The sequence below is a fragment of the Echinops telfairi genome, unplaced genomic scaffold, assembly GCF_000313985.2.
Source record: "Echinops telfairi isolate 266 unplaced genomic scaffold, ASM31398v2 ScPeMD7_7412;HRSCAF=8450, whole genome shotgun sequence".
Lineage (NCBI taxonomy): Eukaryota > Metazoa > Chordata > Mammalia > Afrosoricida > Tenrecidae > Echinops > Echinops telfairi.
The window spans coordinates 12784764-12799379 of record NW_022111312.1 but is presented as its reverse complement, the minus strand read 5'-3'; the positions used below and the strand labels follow the sequence as shown (position 1 = coordinate 12799379).

The 14616-nt window shown below is 52.6% G+C and overlaps 2 protein-coding genes across 2 annotated transcripts in view; one reads left to right on the top strand and one right to left on the bottom strand.

The window, feature by feature from the left end:
• LRRC43 (leucine rich repeat containing 43) overlaps positions 1 to 6784 on the bottom strand; it is a 21229-nt gene extending 14445 nt beyond the window's left edge. Inside the window, exon 1 of the mRNA XM_045296842.1 lies at positions 6672 to 6784. The gene's annotated coding sequence lies outside the window, so the exon portion shown is untranslated. The remainder of the gene's footprint in view (positions 1 to 6671) is intronic.
• Positions 6752 to 8200, top strand: IL31 (interleukin 31). The gene is made up of 2 exons (XM_045296720.1): positions 6752 to 6841; positions 7859 to 8200. The coding sequence occupies exons 1-2, from the start codon at positions 6752 to 6754 to the stop codon at positions 8198 to 8200; spliced, it is 432 nt and encodes a 143-aa protein (XP_045152655.1).
• Positions 8201 to 14616: the final 6416 nt, after the last annotated feature.

The window sequence follows — 14616 nt, the reverse complement described above, 5'->3', positions numbered from 1 at the left end:
ACATGGAAGAAGCACACCAGCCTGTGTGATCACAAGGTGTCGATGGGATCAGGTATCAGGCATCAAAGAACAAAAAATCATATCATTGTGAATGAGGGGCAGTACAGCAAAGTAGAGACCCAAAGCCCATCTGTAAATGGACATCCCCTTACAGAAGGGTTGTGGGGAGGAGATGAGCCAGTCAGGGTGCTGTGTAGCAACAATGAAACATACAACTTTAGTCCTCTGGTTCTTTAATGCTTCCCCCCACCCCCACCCCACTATCATGATCCCAATTCTACCTTACAAATCCAGCTAGACCAAAGGATGTACATTGGTACAGATATGAACTAGAAACACAGGGAATTCAGGACAGATAAATCCCTCAGGACCAACAATGAGAGTAGTGATACCAGGAAGGTAAGGGGAAGGTGGGGTGAAAAGGGGAAACTGGTCACAAGGATCTACAAATAACCCCCTTCCTGGGGAACGGACAACAGAAAAGTGAGTGAAGGGAGATGTCAGACAGTGTAAGACATGACAAAATAATAAATAAAATATCAAGGGTTCCTGAGCTGGGGAGGGAGGGGAAAAAATGAACTGATACCAAGGGCTCAAGTAGAAAGAGAATGTTTTGAGAATAATAATGGCAACAAATGTACCAATGTGCTTGACACAATGGATGGATAGATTGTAATCAGAGTTGTACGAGCCCCCCCAAAAATGATTTAAAAGAAAACGAAGCTAGACCACCGGAAATGGACAGTTTTGACCGATTACCAACTGTGGATAGAACCACCAGAGGAGGGATAAAGGTTCGATTCCTGCCTTGAGCAGCTGACTCTGCATCGGGGCACTAGACCGTGCACAGGGAGGTGCTGGCCTCGTGGGCTAAGAGCTGGGCAGCTAACTGTGAGGCCAGCAGTTTGAAACCACCAGCTGCTCATGCGAGGAAGAGGCGGCTTTCTACTGGGGGAAAGATTTAGTCTCCGAAACCCAGAAGGGCAGTTCTACCCTGGAATTGAGCTCAGCTGCTAACCAAGTGGCTGGAGGTTCCTGTCCATACAGAGGTGTCTCAGAAAAAGGGGCTGGAGACCCAGAAACCAAGCGCTGAGAAGCCCATGAAGCAGAGTGCCACCATGATCCAGAGAGGGTAGCGTGGTCAGACCGACTCAACACCACCTGCTGATCCAAACCCAGTGGGTCCGTTCTGAATCACAGCAACGCGACGTCATCAAGTTTCTGCCAATCTTGACGGAGCAGACAGCCTCATCTTTCTCCCGCAGAGCGGCTGCTGGGTTTGAACCGCAGACCTCGCCATGAGCGAGCCAGCGTTGACCCGACAGCGCCACCAGGGATCCTCAGGTAGTGCGTAAAGAGGTGCAAGAGGTAGCGCAAAAGGCCACAGGTGGGCTAAGATGGCTCCAGGAAAGGTTTATTGAGGAAGAGGGTGCAAAGCTAAAAAGGTAAATTCAGAACCTTTGCCCGAAAAGGAAGGCGCCCCGTGGTAAGCACTTAGCTGCTGACCAGAAAAAGGCCAGTCTTCCAAGCCCTGAGACGCTCCCCAGGGAGAAAAAAGGTGAGACTTCAGGAAGATTCCTGGCTCTCAGCCCTGCTGGCACCTGAGAATCTCACAGACTCTAAAACAGTCCCCTCCAAGGCCACCCCTTAACGTCCAGATGCAAACCTCCCCGCCTACTCCTCGGGGATCAGAGCGCGCCCTGGGATCCCAGGCCAGCCGGACCCGGCCCTCGGTCCCTCCCCTCGGCAGTCCCCACGCGTGCCCCGCCCCTCGCCTTCCACACCCAGCTGCCGGCGCCGCACGGGAACTCCCGCAGACACAGCTGCCGCAGGTGCTCCCCAACCGCAGCGCTCACGGTCACTGGGGCTGCCTGCATGTCCTCCAGGTTCCCACGCCCGCCGCCTCGGGGCCCGTTGCTAGGCAGCCGGAGACGCTGGCGGAGCGTCCCCAAGCAAGCGCGCGTGCGCATCCGAGCAGGGCCAGGGCGCTCAGGCTGGTGGCTGAGTCCACCGCCTCCCGCTCCAGCCTCATCCATCTCTCTCCCTGCCCACCTCCCCGGAGCATCGCTTCAAACCCACTGCTGCCAGGAGCGACTCCTGCGCAGTGGTCTGCGAAATTCATGGGGTACACGGATGGCTCTGGGTGCCCGAAACTGGAAACGCATAGCATCTTAATGCAATAAAATTGACATAACTCGTAAAATTCACTCCTTCAAAGTGTACAAATCCTTGGTTTCCAATATAGTCACAGCGCAACTCTCACAACAACTTAATTTCGGAACATTCTCATCCCTCCCCAAAAGAAACCCATTAGCAGTCACCCTCGTTTCCGTTTCCTCTCCTATCTTCCCCCACCCTCGGGGTGGGGGTGGGGGGGCGCTAATTTACTTTCTCATAACAAATCTATTCCAGACATCTCAGATAAGCCCATCAGATTGTTTTGTGACTGACTTCTTCCCCTTTCCAAGGAGCCTCGGTTGCTTCCAGGTTACGTGTTGGGCTCCTAACCACAGAACCAGCAGTTCAAAGCGACCAGCGGCTTGGTAGGACAAAGTCGGGGCTTTCTTCTCCCTTAGAGTGAGTCTCAGAAACTCCCGGGGGCGGTTCTACCTCGTCCTTTAAGGTCGACAGTAGTTGGAATGGCAGTGGGTTTGGCTTTTGTTTTGGTTTTTCCCTCTGTATAATTTCAAGTTGTAAAAGGCACCGTGGGCGAGGCAGGGGCTGCTGACCTCACAGGGGTGCCTCAAACCCACTAGTTGCTCTGACTAGGGGGAAAAGTGCAACTCTCTGCTCGCGTAAAGACAGTGAAAATGCTAGATTAGGTGATAATTCTGTTTCCAATTCCGAGGCGCCGTCGGAGTGTTCCCAGAGCTGTCGAAGGTGTGGTTTACAGTACCAGTTCTACCTGGAATACCTAGGGAGTAGATATGGCATTAAGGTTGCTTGGTTAAAGCTGCAAAACCCCCTCAAACTCACTGCTGGCGAGTTGATGCCGACTCATGGTGACCCTGGAGGGTTCTCAAGCCTGGGCCCTTTTACAACTGGATAGCCTCCACTTTCTCCCAAGGAGTCACTGGTGGTTCTGAACGGCTGACCTACTACGGTACCAGGGCTCCTGCGGCAAACATCAAAGACATTAAATATCCACTGCGAGTCCAGTGCCAATGGAGAAGTGAAAAATACTGGAGACTCCACCTTCAAGGTACCTGCTGCCCAGTGAGTTCAGAAAACAAGGACTAACCTGGAAAATTTGTGGTTCCAGACTTGGGACATATATTCCATGTGAGAAGTTTAGATTGTACTGCGAGAGAGATCAGGAGAGAGCAAGATCGGGGAGGGGAGAGGAGAAGAACAACAGGGCTGAGGAGCCCCATGTGGGCTTCCCTGGACTATTTCAGTCCCCTCAACCTAGCAGCCAGACATGGGAATGAAGGAGCCGCTCGTCAGATGACTTTAGCCTCAGTGACAGCAGCCAGGCAAGAACTGGAGACAGCCACCCAGCTGAGCCCAGTCAACGCTCAGATTGGAGAGATGGAACACTAGAATGGGGTCAGTCGTTTTGATGTGAATCACCATACAGTGGTGGCTGTGAAAGTGGGGGACATGTGAGTGTAGCCACTTTGTCCGGAAGCCCGGATGTAGACAGAAGACACCCAGCAGCAGCAGGAGAGAGACTCGAGACTAAGGTGGAAGGAGATTGTGTCTGCTCTCGTACATCTTGAGTTCAATGGACTCCTCCAGACCTGACCTCATCCCTGAGCTCTTGGCTCCTATTCGACTGCTGACCCCGCATCTGACAGGTGGCCATGATCATCTCAAACTTAACAAAACTCTTGCTTTCCCTCTCATCGACTCATGATGTGGCTTCATCAAGAGGCGGGAGTCATCCTTGATTGAACTCTGATTCCTCTCCCACGTCCAGTTCATCAGCCAGCTCTGTACATCCCATCTCCGTCCACTTTCACCTCGGTCCAAGCTGCCATCACCATTTCTCATGGGGACAATTTCCAGAGGCTCTTGCTTCCAGCTTGTATTTCCAGAATCCATTCTTTAATCAAGATCCCATCTCTTTTTCAAGTACACCGGATCCTAGACTTCTCTGCCTCAAGTCCTCCTGCGGTATCTCATCACACTGAACTAAAACCTGAGCCTGCTCTCACGACCTATGGGACTGCCTACTTCTCCTCTCTCCCATCAGCCACCTTGACCTTCTTCCTGCTCCCTGGGCACATCGAGCTCATTTTCTCTGAGGATTTTCTTTATTTTGAACTAGTTTATTTTTTTAAATAATTGTACTGGGGGCTCATACAACTCTTATCACAATCCGTACAGACATCAATTGTATAAAGCACATTTGTACATTCATTACCCTCATCACTCTCAAAACATTTGCTCTCCACGTAAGCTTCTGGCATTAGCTCATTTTTTTGCCCCTCCCTCCTGACTCCCCACTCCCTCATGAACCCTTGATACTTAATAAATTATTTTGTCATATCTTACACTGTCCGATGTCTCCCTTCACCCACTTTTCTGCTGTCCATCCCCCAGGGAGGAGGCTACATGTAGATCCTTGTAATCGGTTCCCCCTTTCCACCCCACCTCTACCCCACCCTCATGGTATCACCACACTCACCACTGGTCCTGAAGGGATCATCCACCCTGGATTCCCTGTGTTTCCAGTTCCTATCTGTACCAATGTACATCCTCTGGTCTAGCCAGATTTGTAAGGTAAAATTGGGATCATGAGAGTTGGAGGGGGGGAGAGGAAGCATTTAGGAATTAGAGGAAAGTTGTATGTTTCCTCGTTGCTACACTGCACCCTGAGACTGGCTCATCTCCTCCCCACGCCCCTTCTGTAAGGGGATGTCCAGTAGCCTACAAATGGGCTTTGGGTTCCCAATCTGCGCTCCCCCTCATTCACAATAATAATATGTTTTGTTCTTTGATGCCTGATACCTCATCCTTTCGACACCTTGTGATCACACAGGCTGGTGTGCTTCTTCCATGTGGGCTTTGTTGCTTCTCAGCTAGATGGCCGCTTGTAAACCTATTTATTTATTTTTAATAATTTCACCAACATAACAGTTCACATCTCATTCCTGTCAATAGTCCGATCACATTCATAGGAGTTATGCACCCATCGCCACAATCAATTCCAGGGCACAATTCCAGGTCTTTTCCCTTGTCCTCCCTGTGGGCAGCTCCCCGTTGCCTTCCGGCCTGCCTGTGCGCGTCCCTTTGAATCTGTTGATCCAGTGGTTGTCGCTATGGTTTTAGCTAATGGGGGTTTCATAGACAGAACGCAAATGGCCCAACAACAATGACGAAGAAAATGAAGAAAAACCTCAACTGAGAACAAAGCAGAAGATGCTGAAAGCTGGAGCAGTTCTACCCTGGGTCAAGGGGAGGTCATTTTGATCTAACGACAGCGAGCCACCTGCCCATGTCCCCTGCGTCCTCACTAGGGCCCTCTCTGGCCCCTGCAGTCAGAGGCCATTCCCCAGAGACTGAATCCACCCGGGGGACCCTGCGATCTCTGAGGGTTGGTGGACTCGTGCCCTTCTCCTGGGAATTTTGTTTCCCCAGAGCTCCTCCCGGCCCATTCTTTCCCACCTTTCAGCTCTCTCCGCTTCAGTGTCACCGCAGAGAGACTGACCTGAAGGCTCTCACCGGTCACTTCCTAGCCCCTCACCGTGTTTTGTCTTTTGAGCAGGACGTCCATTCGTGTCACTGCCTGATGCTTTCTTGGCCTCTTGCCCACTAGAATGTTGGGGTCATCCCGTGATTGACACATGGCCGCTGCTGACGCCCTACCCTGGTGTCAGGCCAAAAGCATGACCGACTCATGAAGAGGTGAGCGCAATAACGAGCTCTAGCACCGCCCTGGCCCCTAGGCCTGGGGGTCACCAAGACACCATTAAGTGTCCAGCGGTGGGCACGGTCAAGCAGAATGGAGGTGAAGCCTGGGGCCCCCACATTTCTAGTAGTTGGCAGAGCCGTCGCCGAGCCTCGCGCACCTCAGACGTTTCCCAAGATGACAATCCGTTTTGCAAACCTGGCGTCACACGCCTATGCACACACCCTGGGACCCTCCCCAGAAATTCCCTGTGGGTCGCTTGCCTCTGCTCCTAGAAGTCACGGTTCCCCTGTGGTTGTGCCCTTCAACGCTGGGCCTTCACATTTCTTCTGGCCAGATCAACCAGCTCTTTCCAAGAAGCCATGGCAAAGATGTGTGGGCCCTCCTCTATCTGCACTGAGTCAGGCGTCTGCCTCCCTTGAGGGTAACCTCAGCACTTCCTTCCCCTAGCACTGATTTCACCCAACCTGGGGTGGCACACTTTTGCTAATGTTTTCTGGGGAAACGCTGAGCAATGATTTTGCCCTGGGTGGGACCCTGGTGGTGCTACCTTCCCACAAGTGGTCCTTTATATAGAGCCAGATGACCATGGTGCACACACTGATCTTGTTGCTGAAGCTGGTGCCAAGGCAGCCTGGTTCCTGCTTGCCATGGTCTCCCACACAGGTACCACTGCACCCTGGGCTCACTGTTTCTCGGGCATCATCACGACTCATCAGGCAGAGAGGAAGACCCCAGAGGGACTCGACCCAGTGGTTCACAGCGTCCATGACTGGCTGAGGTGGGCGAGGGGTGTCTGATCCAGGTGACTCACCTCCTCCTTCTCTTTATCCAGGACCCAAGAGGTTGGCTCTGTTTCTGCTCTGCTGGGCGGGAATCTGGCAGTCAGTCTGGATGGCACCCGTCGATTGGCAAAGCTCAAAGGACTGGCAGACGATCATCATGGAGTTGCAGAACACAGCGAGGGGACTGTGGGAGAACTATGTAAGTGACAGAGGTTTTCCTTCAGCGAACTTGAGAAGCAAACACGAAGCAGAGCATGCTCTCCGTGGCCCCCCAGGGAGACCTGGCTCTCCACATCTATAGCTAGGGCTGTGCCCAGCCCACAGCAGATGGGGACACAGAGACAGGCTGTGGGGAGCCTAGCCTAGTAGGTGGTCACGGGCAGACGGCCATCGGGCAGCTGTTTCTCGTGACGACTGATGCGGCCGATTCTGAGTTGGGATCGACTTGATGGCAGTGGGGAGGCGGCGGCAGGGGCTGGGGTGGGGAGTGTCAGTGGGGGGTTAGGGCTAACTTGAGTAGACTTGCTCCCCAAATATTGGATTCCTGGTCATACTAACGTGGGTTTTCCAGCCTGAAGCAAAGCTGCAGAGGGGAGACTGGGAGGAGTGACAGCTGGGGCAAGCTGTCAAACAGCGGTTCTCCACCTTCCTCACCGCGACCCTTTCAGTTTTCCTCAGCTGGTGGGGACCCCCCAACCATAAAATGATTTTCGTGGCTACTTCATCACTGTCATTTTGCTACTATTGGGAATTAGGCGGCCCCAGTGAGAGGGTCGTTCGACCCCCTTTGGGGTCGTGACCCACAGGTTGAGAACCGCTGCTGTCAACTATGCCTCAGCTTTGCCGACCTGTTCTCCATGGTGTCACTCCCAGGGCAACCCTGTCAACCGCCCCCAAAACCAAGCTCACTGGACTCTCAGCAGCACCACAGCACCGAGTGGCCTGTGCTGTAGGCTTCCGGGGGGCTGTGAACCTGGACAGAAGCAGACTGCCCGCCTCCCCTCTCCCCCTCGGGGCAGTTGGTCGGTTGGGTTAGCTCTCTAATGCTAGCGCTAGCGGGTCACAGCCCCACAGGGCGGCTGAGCAAGGAGGGGCAGCAGGGTGACAAACTCAGCCCAAGCTGTCCTCGGACCGAGCACTCGGGTGCCAGCGGTGGGGCTTCCGGCTGACACTCCGAATGTGACACCCCCTCCCTCCCTCCCCTCGCCCACAGAAGGAGGAAGAGAAAGGCCTACCAGCAAGCTCCCGTTACACGCTGCCTTGCCTGACCTCTGACTCCCAGCCCCCAAACAACATCAATAGCTCAGCCATCTTGTCCTACTTCCGGGCGATCAGGACGGCCGGAATGACGCTACCACATCACACACGCGACATCGAAGAGGTCATAGGACAGCTGGAGAAGATCAGACCACAAAACTCCTCAGAAATACAGGTCTCCGTACCTGCGGATGCCTTTGAATGGAAATGCTTCATCCTGACTGTCTTCCAGCAGTTTTCAAAATGCATGGACCAAATTCACACTCTTGAGACGAAAGGCCAGCTAAGGCCCTCGGGCTGAACTCTTTCGGAACCGACTGTGTGATCATGCCAGTGACCCCCAGGCAGGCTGGTCCTGGAGGCCACTAAGGTCTGGCTGGAGCGAGGGCACTGTTAGACTCTTGGCTATTTCCAGGGTGCTTTCCTGCTGCGGATTCCGATTGTACTTATTCTCACTGTCCGAGCCAGGGCTGGAGGTGGTATCTATTTATTGATTTATTGATATTTATTGTCCTTAAAGTTATTCGTGTCCCTATTTAATAAATTATATTCACTGCTTCTCATGAGCCATCTTGGATTTTGTGGATGGGAAAGCGGTCTGGGTGGTGTATGGCTACGAAAACAGGTAATGTTTCTGTCCCCACCTCTACCCTGACACCCCCCCCCCAACACACACACAGAGCCCACACTCCACTGCCTGTGATAAGACTACCAGCAACAGCCATTTACAGAGCGTGCCCCTCAATAGGGTTCGCCCCCTTTCACAGGTAAGTCAACTGAGGCAAAAAGGTTTGAGCCACTTGCCCAAGCACCAGATTCAAGCTTCCTCTAGACCACTCGACCCAGCCGTTGTCCACCCTCCCTGGGCAGGGACTGGGTCTCACTGTCCATTGCTCTGTGCGGGCAGGGTTCTGCGTCAGAGCGGCTGTGCAGGGTGGAGAAGAAGGGCCCCACAGGGTTTCCTGGGCGGTCATCTCTATCGCACTCTCTCCTCCCACAAAGGCTGCTGGGTTGGCATCAGGGCTCCTTCTCCTGGGTCTTAGGGGACCGAGATGCCGCGACTGGCAAAGTGCTTGCTACCGGGTCTGCCATGGGACTGCCAGGGCTTTGCCCTTGCAATGTCATCTCCCATCGGACACCATCAGGGTCAAACATTATTATTGAACGGACCCTTGAGGTCAAAGCCAAGGGTCCTAAGACATCACCTAGACCATCCATTCCCAAGCTTATTTGGTCTACCACCCTCCCCTCCTTCAGAAAAAAAAAACCCTTAACTCAGCACCCACCCCGAGATTAAAACGCTTTTGTACAACAGCCCATCACTGAGGATACAGGTCTGCTTTGGCAGCCCCCTGAATCGTTCCAGCACCTTGCTGGGAAACACTGGCTCAGGCTGCTGGTTCTCAGATGGGGCCCCTGGACCAGGAGCATGGGCATCTCTGGGAGCCTGTTAGAAAGACCAGTGCTGGGGTCTCTAGCTCTGACCTGCTCCATCAGACCCTGGTGGGGGCACCAGCAATCATTGGTCAACAAGCCCTGCAGGAGGTTCTGAGGCACGTGCAAGGAATGCAGAACCGACCAGTCTGTCCCTCTTCAACTTACTCCCCAGGGAAACCGGGGACCCCGGCAGGAGCTTGCATATTCTGGGCGTGGAGTTTGTAGGCTCAGATATGCAGCTCGGGCTGGGGTTCTCCTCCTCCCTACTCTTGCGGGTCTTTCCGCTGTACCTACTCCTGCCCCTGATGTTTTAGCCCTAAAGACCCAGGTCTCCAAAGACGTTTTGGAGTAATGCTTTCCTTCTAAAAACATCCCAGCATGGCGGATCCATCATTATTTATCTATCTATAGTTAAAGATATGGGGGGGGGGGGGTCTGCTCACCACCAGGCCAGTTCAAACCCACCCATGGTTCCTTGGGAGAGGGATGAGGCTCTCTGCTCCTGCAAAGATTGACAGTCTCAGAAACCCAATCGAGGTTTCAGTCAGAACCCACACGACAGCTGTGGGTTTGGGTGTGTTCGCTTTGCAGTGAGAGTTAAGAGAGCGAATTGGTTTCCCCTTCAACAATGTACACACCTGGGGATTCGGGGCCCAGGTTGCAATCCCCTCAGTAGGATTGCACATCAGCCTCCCCCCACGCCCACCCCATCCATCATTCTTGCTGGCTCTCCTGTAGCCAACCACCTCTACGATGATTTCTCTAGATTAGAGAAACGACCTGTCACCGAGGAGAGACTCCGGTTTGACTGACTGCAGGGCTGACCAGTGGAGCATCTGACTTTAAGCCATTTTATTCTAGCGGCCGTTCCCTGGGCTGATGATGGCTAGAGGAGCCGGTTAATCTAGATAGCAGGTTCTCATATCCTCCTTTGAATCAGTGCTGTTGAGCTGACTTCCTCAGGTTCCCACGGTGCGTTTGCAGAATTACGCTTCGGTGTCTCCAGACCTGTGCTTGGCGGGCAGCAGAGCCAGCTGCTGTTTGGTGCCGTCAAGTCTCACTTTGGACTCTGAGCCACTCAGGTGACCGAGAACAAACAGCCCAATGGGGGTTTCCCAGCTGTGATCCTTCTGGGGCTGGATTCCCAGGTTCTCTCTCTCTCTCTCTCTCCTGCTGGGTGGGTTTCCAATTGGCAGGTTGGGTCACCAGGGCTCCTGCTTCCTTGGCTGGTTTGGAAGTATGGGTCTGTAGGTGGGGCTCCATCACTGGCCTTTGAGCCGGGGGGCTAGTGATGGACGGTGGAGTCAGTGTTCTCACAAGCCCAGCAAGAGCCAGTCTCTGGAACACTAGGCAGAACGGCCAGTGGCTGTCCAGCCTCCCAGACGGTTCCCCAGCCCTCTGGGCCATGTGGTGCCCTTCTTTCGTTCAAATCAGCTCAAGGCCTCCGTTTGTCCGTCAACGCTGCCCTGACCAATGGATGGTCCAGAAGCTCCTGCTGACCAGAGCGAGGCTGAGGATGTCTCAGCTGCTGGCTGGGGACCCCACAGACTTCTGACGACAACCACTGCAGTGCTCTCCGGGGAGAGGCAACCTTTTTTTATCATTTTATTGGGGGCTCGTCTTGGATAGACCGTTGTCTACCCAACGGACTGCCACAAAAAGACAACTCGGTTCCTGAAGGAGCACCGGGCTTGCGTAGACCTTTCACCAAAGAGGACATGCAAGCGGCCACCAAAGGCATGAAAAAAAAAATCAGTCCATCAGACAGAGGCGAATCCAAACCAGAGTTCATTTCATTCCTCCCTGAAGTGGCGAAGAGGAAGAAAGAAGGAAAATTACGAATACGCGGGGGCGTTTCTATCCGTTGCTAGTGGGAAGGCAAACTGGTTCTGCCTTTGCAGCACACACCGTGTGGATCTTCAGAAACGAAGCACAGACCTGCCACAAACCCCACTGCTACCCGGTTCCTTTTGACTCCTAACGGCCACGAATGGGGTTTCCAAGGCTGGAGAGCTTTCCAGGAGCAGACAGCCTCATCTTTCTCAAATGGAGAAGCTGATGGGTTTCAACCCTTGACCTTGCCGTTAGGAGTCCAACGCTTACCCAATGCTGTCTATCAGCCCTCCTCCAACTACCGCCGGACCCCACAATCCCACTCCTTGGGAGGGACCCACAAGACTTGAAAGCAGAGACTCAAACAGATGCTTGACAGCAACATTCACCGCAGGACTGTTGATGATAACCAAAAGGCGGGCACCACCCCAATAACCATCAACAGACGATGGACAGACAAAGGCCGGTCCATACATACAATGGAATCAGAGTACGACTCAGCTAGTCGAAGCCATGGACTCGTGGTACCTGCTACAGCGTGGACGGTGCTGAGTGAGATGAGTCAGTCAGCAAAGGACAAAGACGGTCTGACCTCACTTAGATGAAAAGACAACAGCCAACGGAGAGATAACCCCTCTTAAAGTGGTTACCAACGGGTGGGAAGGAGGAGGAGAGGGAGAGTTAACAGTGAGGGGGGAAGCTCATTAATTAAGGACAGGGCTGTACTGCTGCTGCTGCTAATTGTCGAGTTGTATACCTGTAAATCCTTGAAGTGGCAAAGCTGTGAGACAGAGTGTGTATTAACAGGAGACACTAACACACAGTTTAGCTGCTGTGTCCAACCAGACACCTCTTAGGGTTGGCTTTCTCGGTGTAGAGGCTTATAGTCATGGGCCACCCCAGGGAACTGATGTGTTTAGTGCTTCTGGTTCTACCTCCTGGTTCATGGAGTAGTGCCTGAGGGTTTGACAACTTCCAAGTGGCCATTCATCACTTGGAGCAACCAAGGAAGGAGTGTCCGGAGCAGGCAAGGATAGGGAATGGCAGCCAATTGCCCCCATCAACAGCTGCCTCCTTCACCCCGAGGCCAGAACTGGCTGGTGCCTGGCCACCCTCATGGAACATTTTGCTCCAAGAAGGCATGGAGAAGTCCTAATCCAAAGGGAGGGAATGCAGGAAACAATTTCAAATGCTCCTGGACTCCAGACATTCCGGATCCAGGGAGGCTGGATGAACTTCCCAAACGATTGCCCCGAGTTTAAGCTCTCAACCCTGAGGTCTTACCAACAAAAGTCTAGCTAAACTAGTCAACAGCGTCTCCTCCGAGCAGGAGGCTCCTTTAGGGACTGTCTGTACAGGGATCAGATTGACAGCAGCAACTCCAAAGTTCGGATTGGAATCTTCGGGGCCGGGGAAAGAACAACTCAGGAAAGGAGGGGGAGAATGATTGATTGATTGTGTGACTCAGACCGTGATGTTGTTTCACGCCGTCCAGTGAGTTCCTACCCCAGTGCCGGCAGAGCGAAACAGCGTCCAGTCCTGGGCCGTCCTCGACATTGTTCTCGTGTTTGAGCCCGTTGCTGGCAGCCACTGTGCCCGCCCATTTCATCCAGGGCCTTACTCGGCATGATGTCTCTCCCCAGGGACTGGTCTCTTCTGATAGCCTTACCCTTCTTGCTGCTGAAGGGCATTCTGCCTGTACTTCTTCTAAGGCACATCTGCTCTTTTGACAGTCCATGGTACTTTCAATATTCTTCACCAACCAAACCAAAGACCACACGCACTGCCATCGAGTCGATGCTATAAGATGCTAGCGACCCTATAGGACAGGGCACAACTGTCCTTGTGAGTTTCCAAGGCGGCCACTGTTTACAGGACTACAAACCCTGTTAATATCTAAGGGACTAGAACGCCCTGTCTTTCTCCCGAGAGCGGCTGGGGGTTCTTGGCCAACATTATGGTTCAAACACATCATTTTTCTTCCATCTTTCTTATTCAGTGTCCCACTTTCACATGCAGATGAAGCTATTGAAAATACCAGTCCTCAAATTAACCTCCCTGCTTTTCAACACTCTAAAAGAGGTCTTGTGCAGCTAATTTACCTGGTGCAATGTGTCATTTGATCTCCTGACTGCTGCTCCCAGGAGAATTGGTTGTGGACCCCAGCAGGATGAAGTCCTTGACAACTTAAACCTTTTCTCTTGTTTCTCATGATGTTACCTGTTGGTCCAGTGGGGAGGATTTGGGTCTTCCTTACATGGGGTCGTCATCCATCATCCTGAAGGGTGCCATCCTTGATCTTCATCAGCAAGTGCTTCAAGACTGCCTGACTTTCAGAGAGCAAGGCTGTATCTTCTGCATACTGCAATCTTCCTACTGCATTCATTACATAATCTAGCGTTTCTAGCAGGCTGATTTGCACAGCATACAGACTGAATATATCTGGTGAGAGGCTACAACCCTGATGCTCACCTTTCCTGACTGTGCCTCGATCTCACAATTGCCTCTTGATCCAGGGACAAGTTCCTCATGAACGCAATGAAGTGTTCTCGGGTTCCCATTTTTTTCATGGCTATCCACAAAGTTGGATGCCTTGGCACAGGCAATAAAACAATGCAAGCATCCTTCTGGGAGTCTCTGCTTTGAGCTAAGATCCGTCTGACACCAGCAATGATATCCTTGGTTCTATGTCCTCTTCTGAATCTGGCCTGAACCCCTGGTAGCTCCCCATCAATGTATTGCTGCAATTATTGTTGGATGACCATCAGCAAAATTTTACTTGTATGTGGTATCTGTGATATTGTTCTATAATTTGCACAGTCTGAAAAAAAAAACCCTTGCACAGCCTGTTGGGTCACCTTCCTTTGGAAAGGGGACAAGTATGAATCTCTTCTAGTCACTTGACCAAGTAGCTATCCTTCCAGATGTCCTGGTGAGGAGTGAATGCTTCTGGCATTGTGTCAGTTTGTGGAAATGTTTCAGCTGCGATTCCATCAGTTCCGGAGCCTTGTGTGGGGTGAATGCTTCTAGTGTGATAGTGTCACTAAAATCATACATGTAGAAACAGACGGGTGCATGTTTTGCTGCGTAAATTCGGAATAACAGCAGCAAAGGGGAAAAAAAAATCAATTCATGGTGGTGCTTAGTCGAGCAGTACACCAAGAGAGGCTCCTTCCCAGCAAGGAGCCCTGCATGGCTCCCAGGCCCATGGAGTGACCCTCGCCCACCCCGATGTCCCCTGGGGATGCTCCCCATCTGGAAAGGAAGGGGGGTAGGGCAGCAGGCTTGCCTCTGCATCAGGGGAGCTGCAGGCGGAGGAGCTCGAGGCCAGAGCAGAGAGATCACAGCCTTCAAAAGGTTGCCTCTCCCACGACCAGGTAGGATTCATCCCAGGGATACAGGATGGTTTAACATCTGAAAATCCATCAATATTATACACCACATCGA

Excerpts from the sequence above, each read along its gene's own strand:
- IL31 (XM_045296720.1), top strand. The coding sequence starts at position 6,752 with ATGGCACCCGTCGATTGGCAAAGCTCAAAGGACTGGCAGACGATCATC. Across the intron at positions 6,842-7,858 it reads GGGGACTGTGGGAGAACTAT|GAGGAAGAGAAAGGCCTACC; the intron begins GTAAGTGACAGA and ends CGCCCACAGAAG.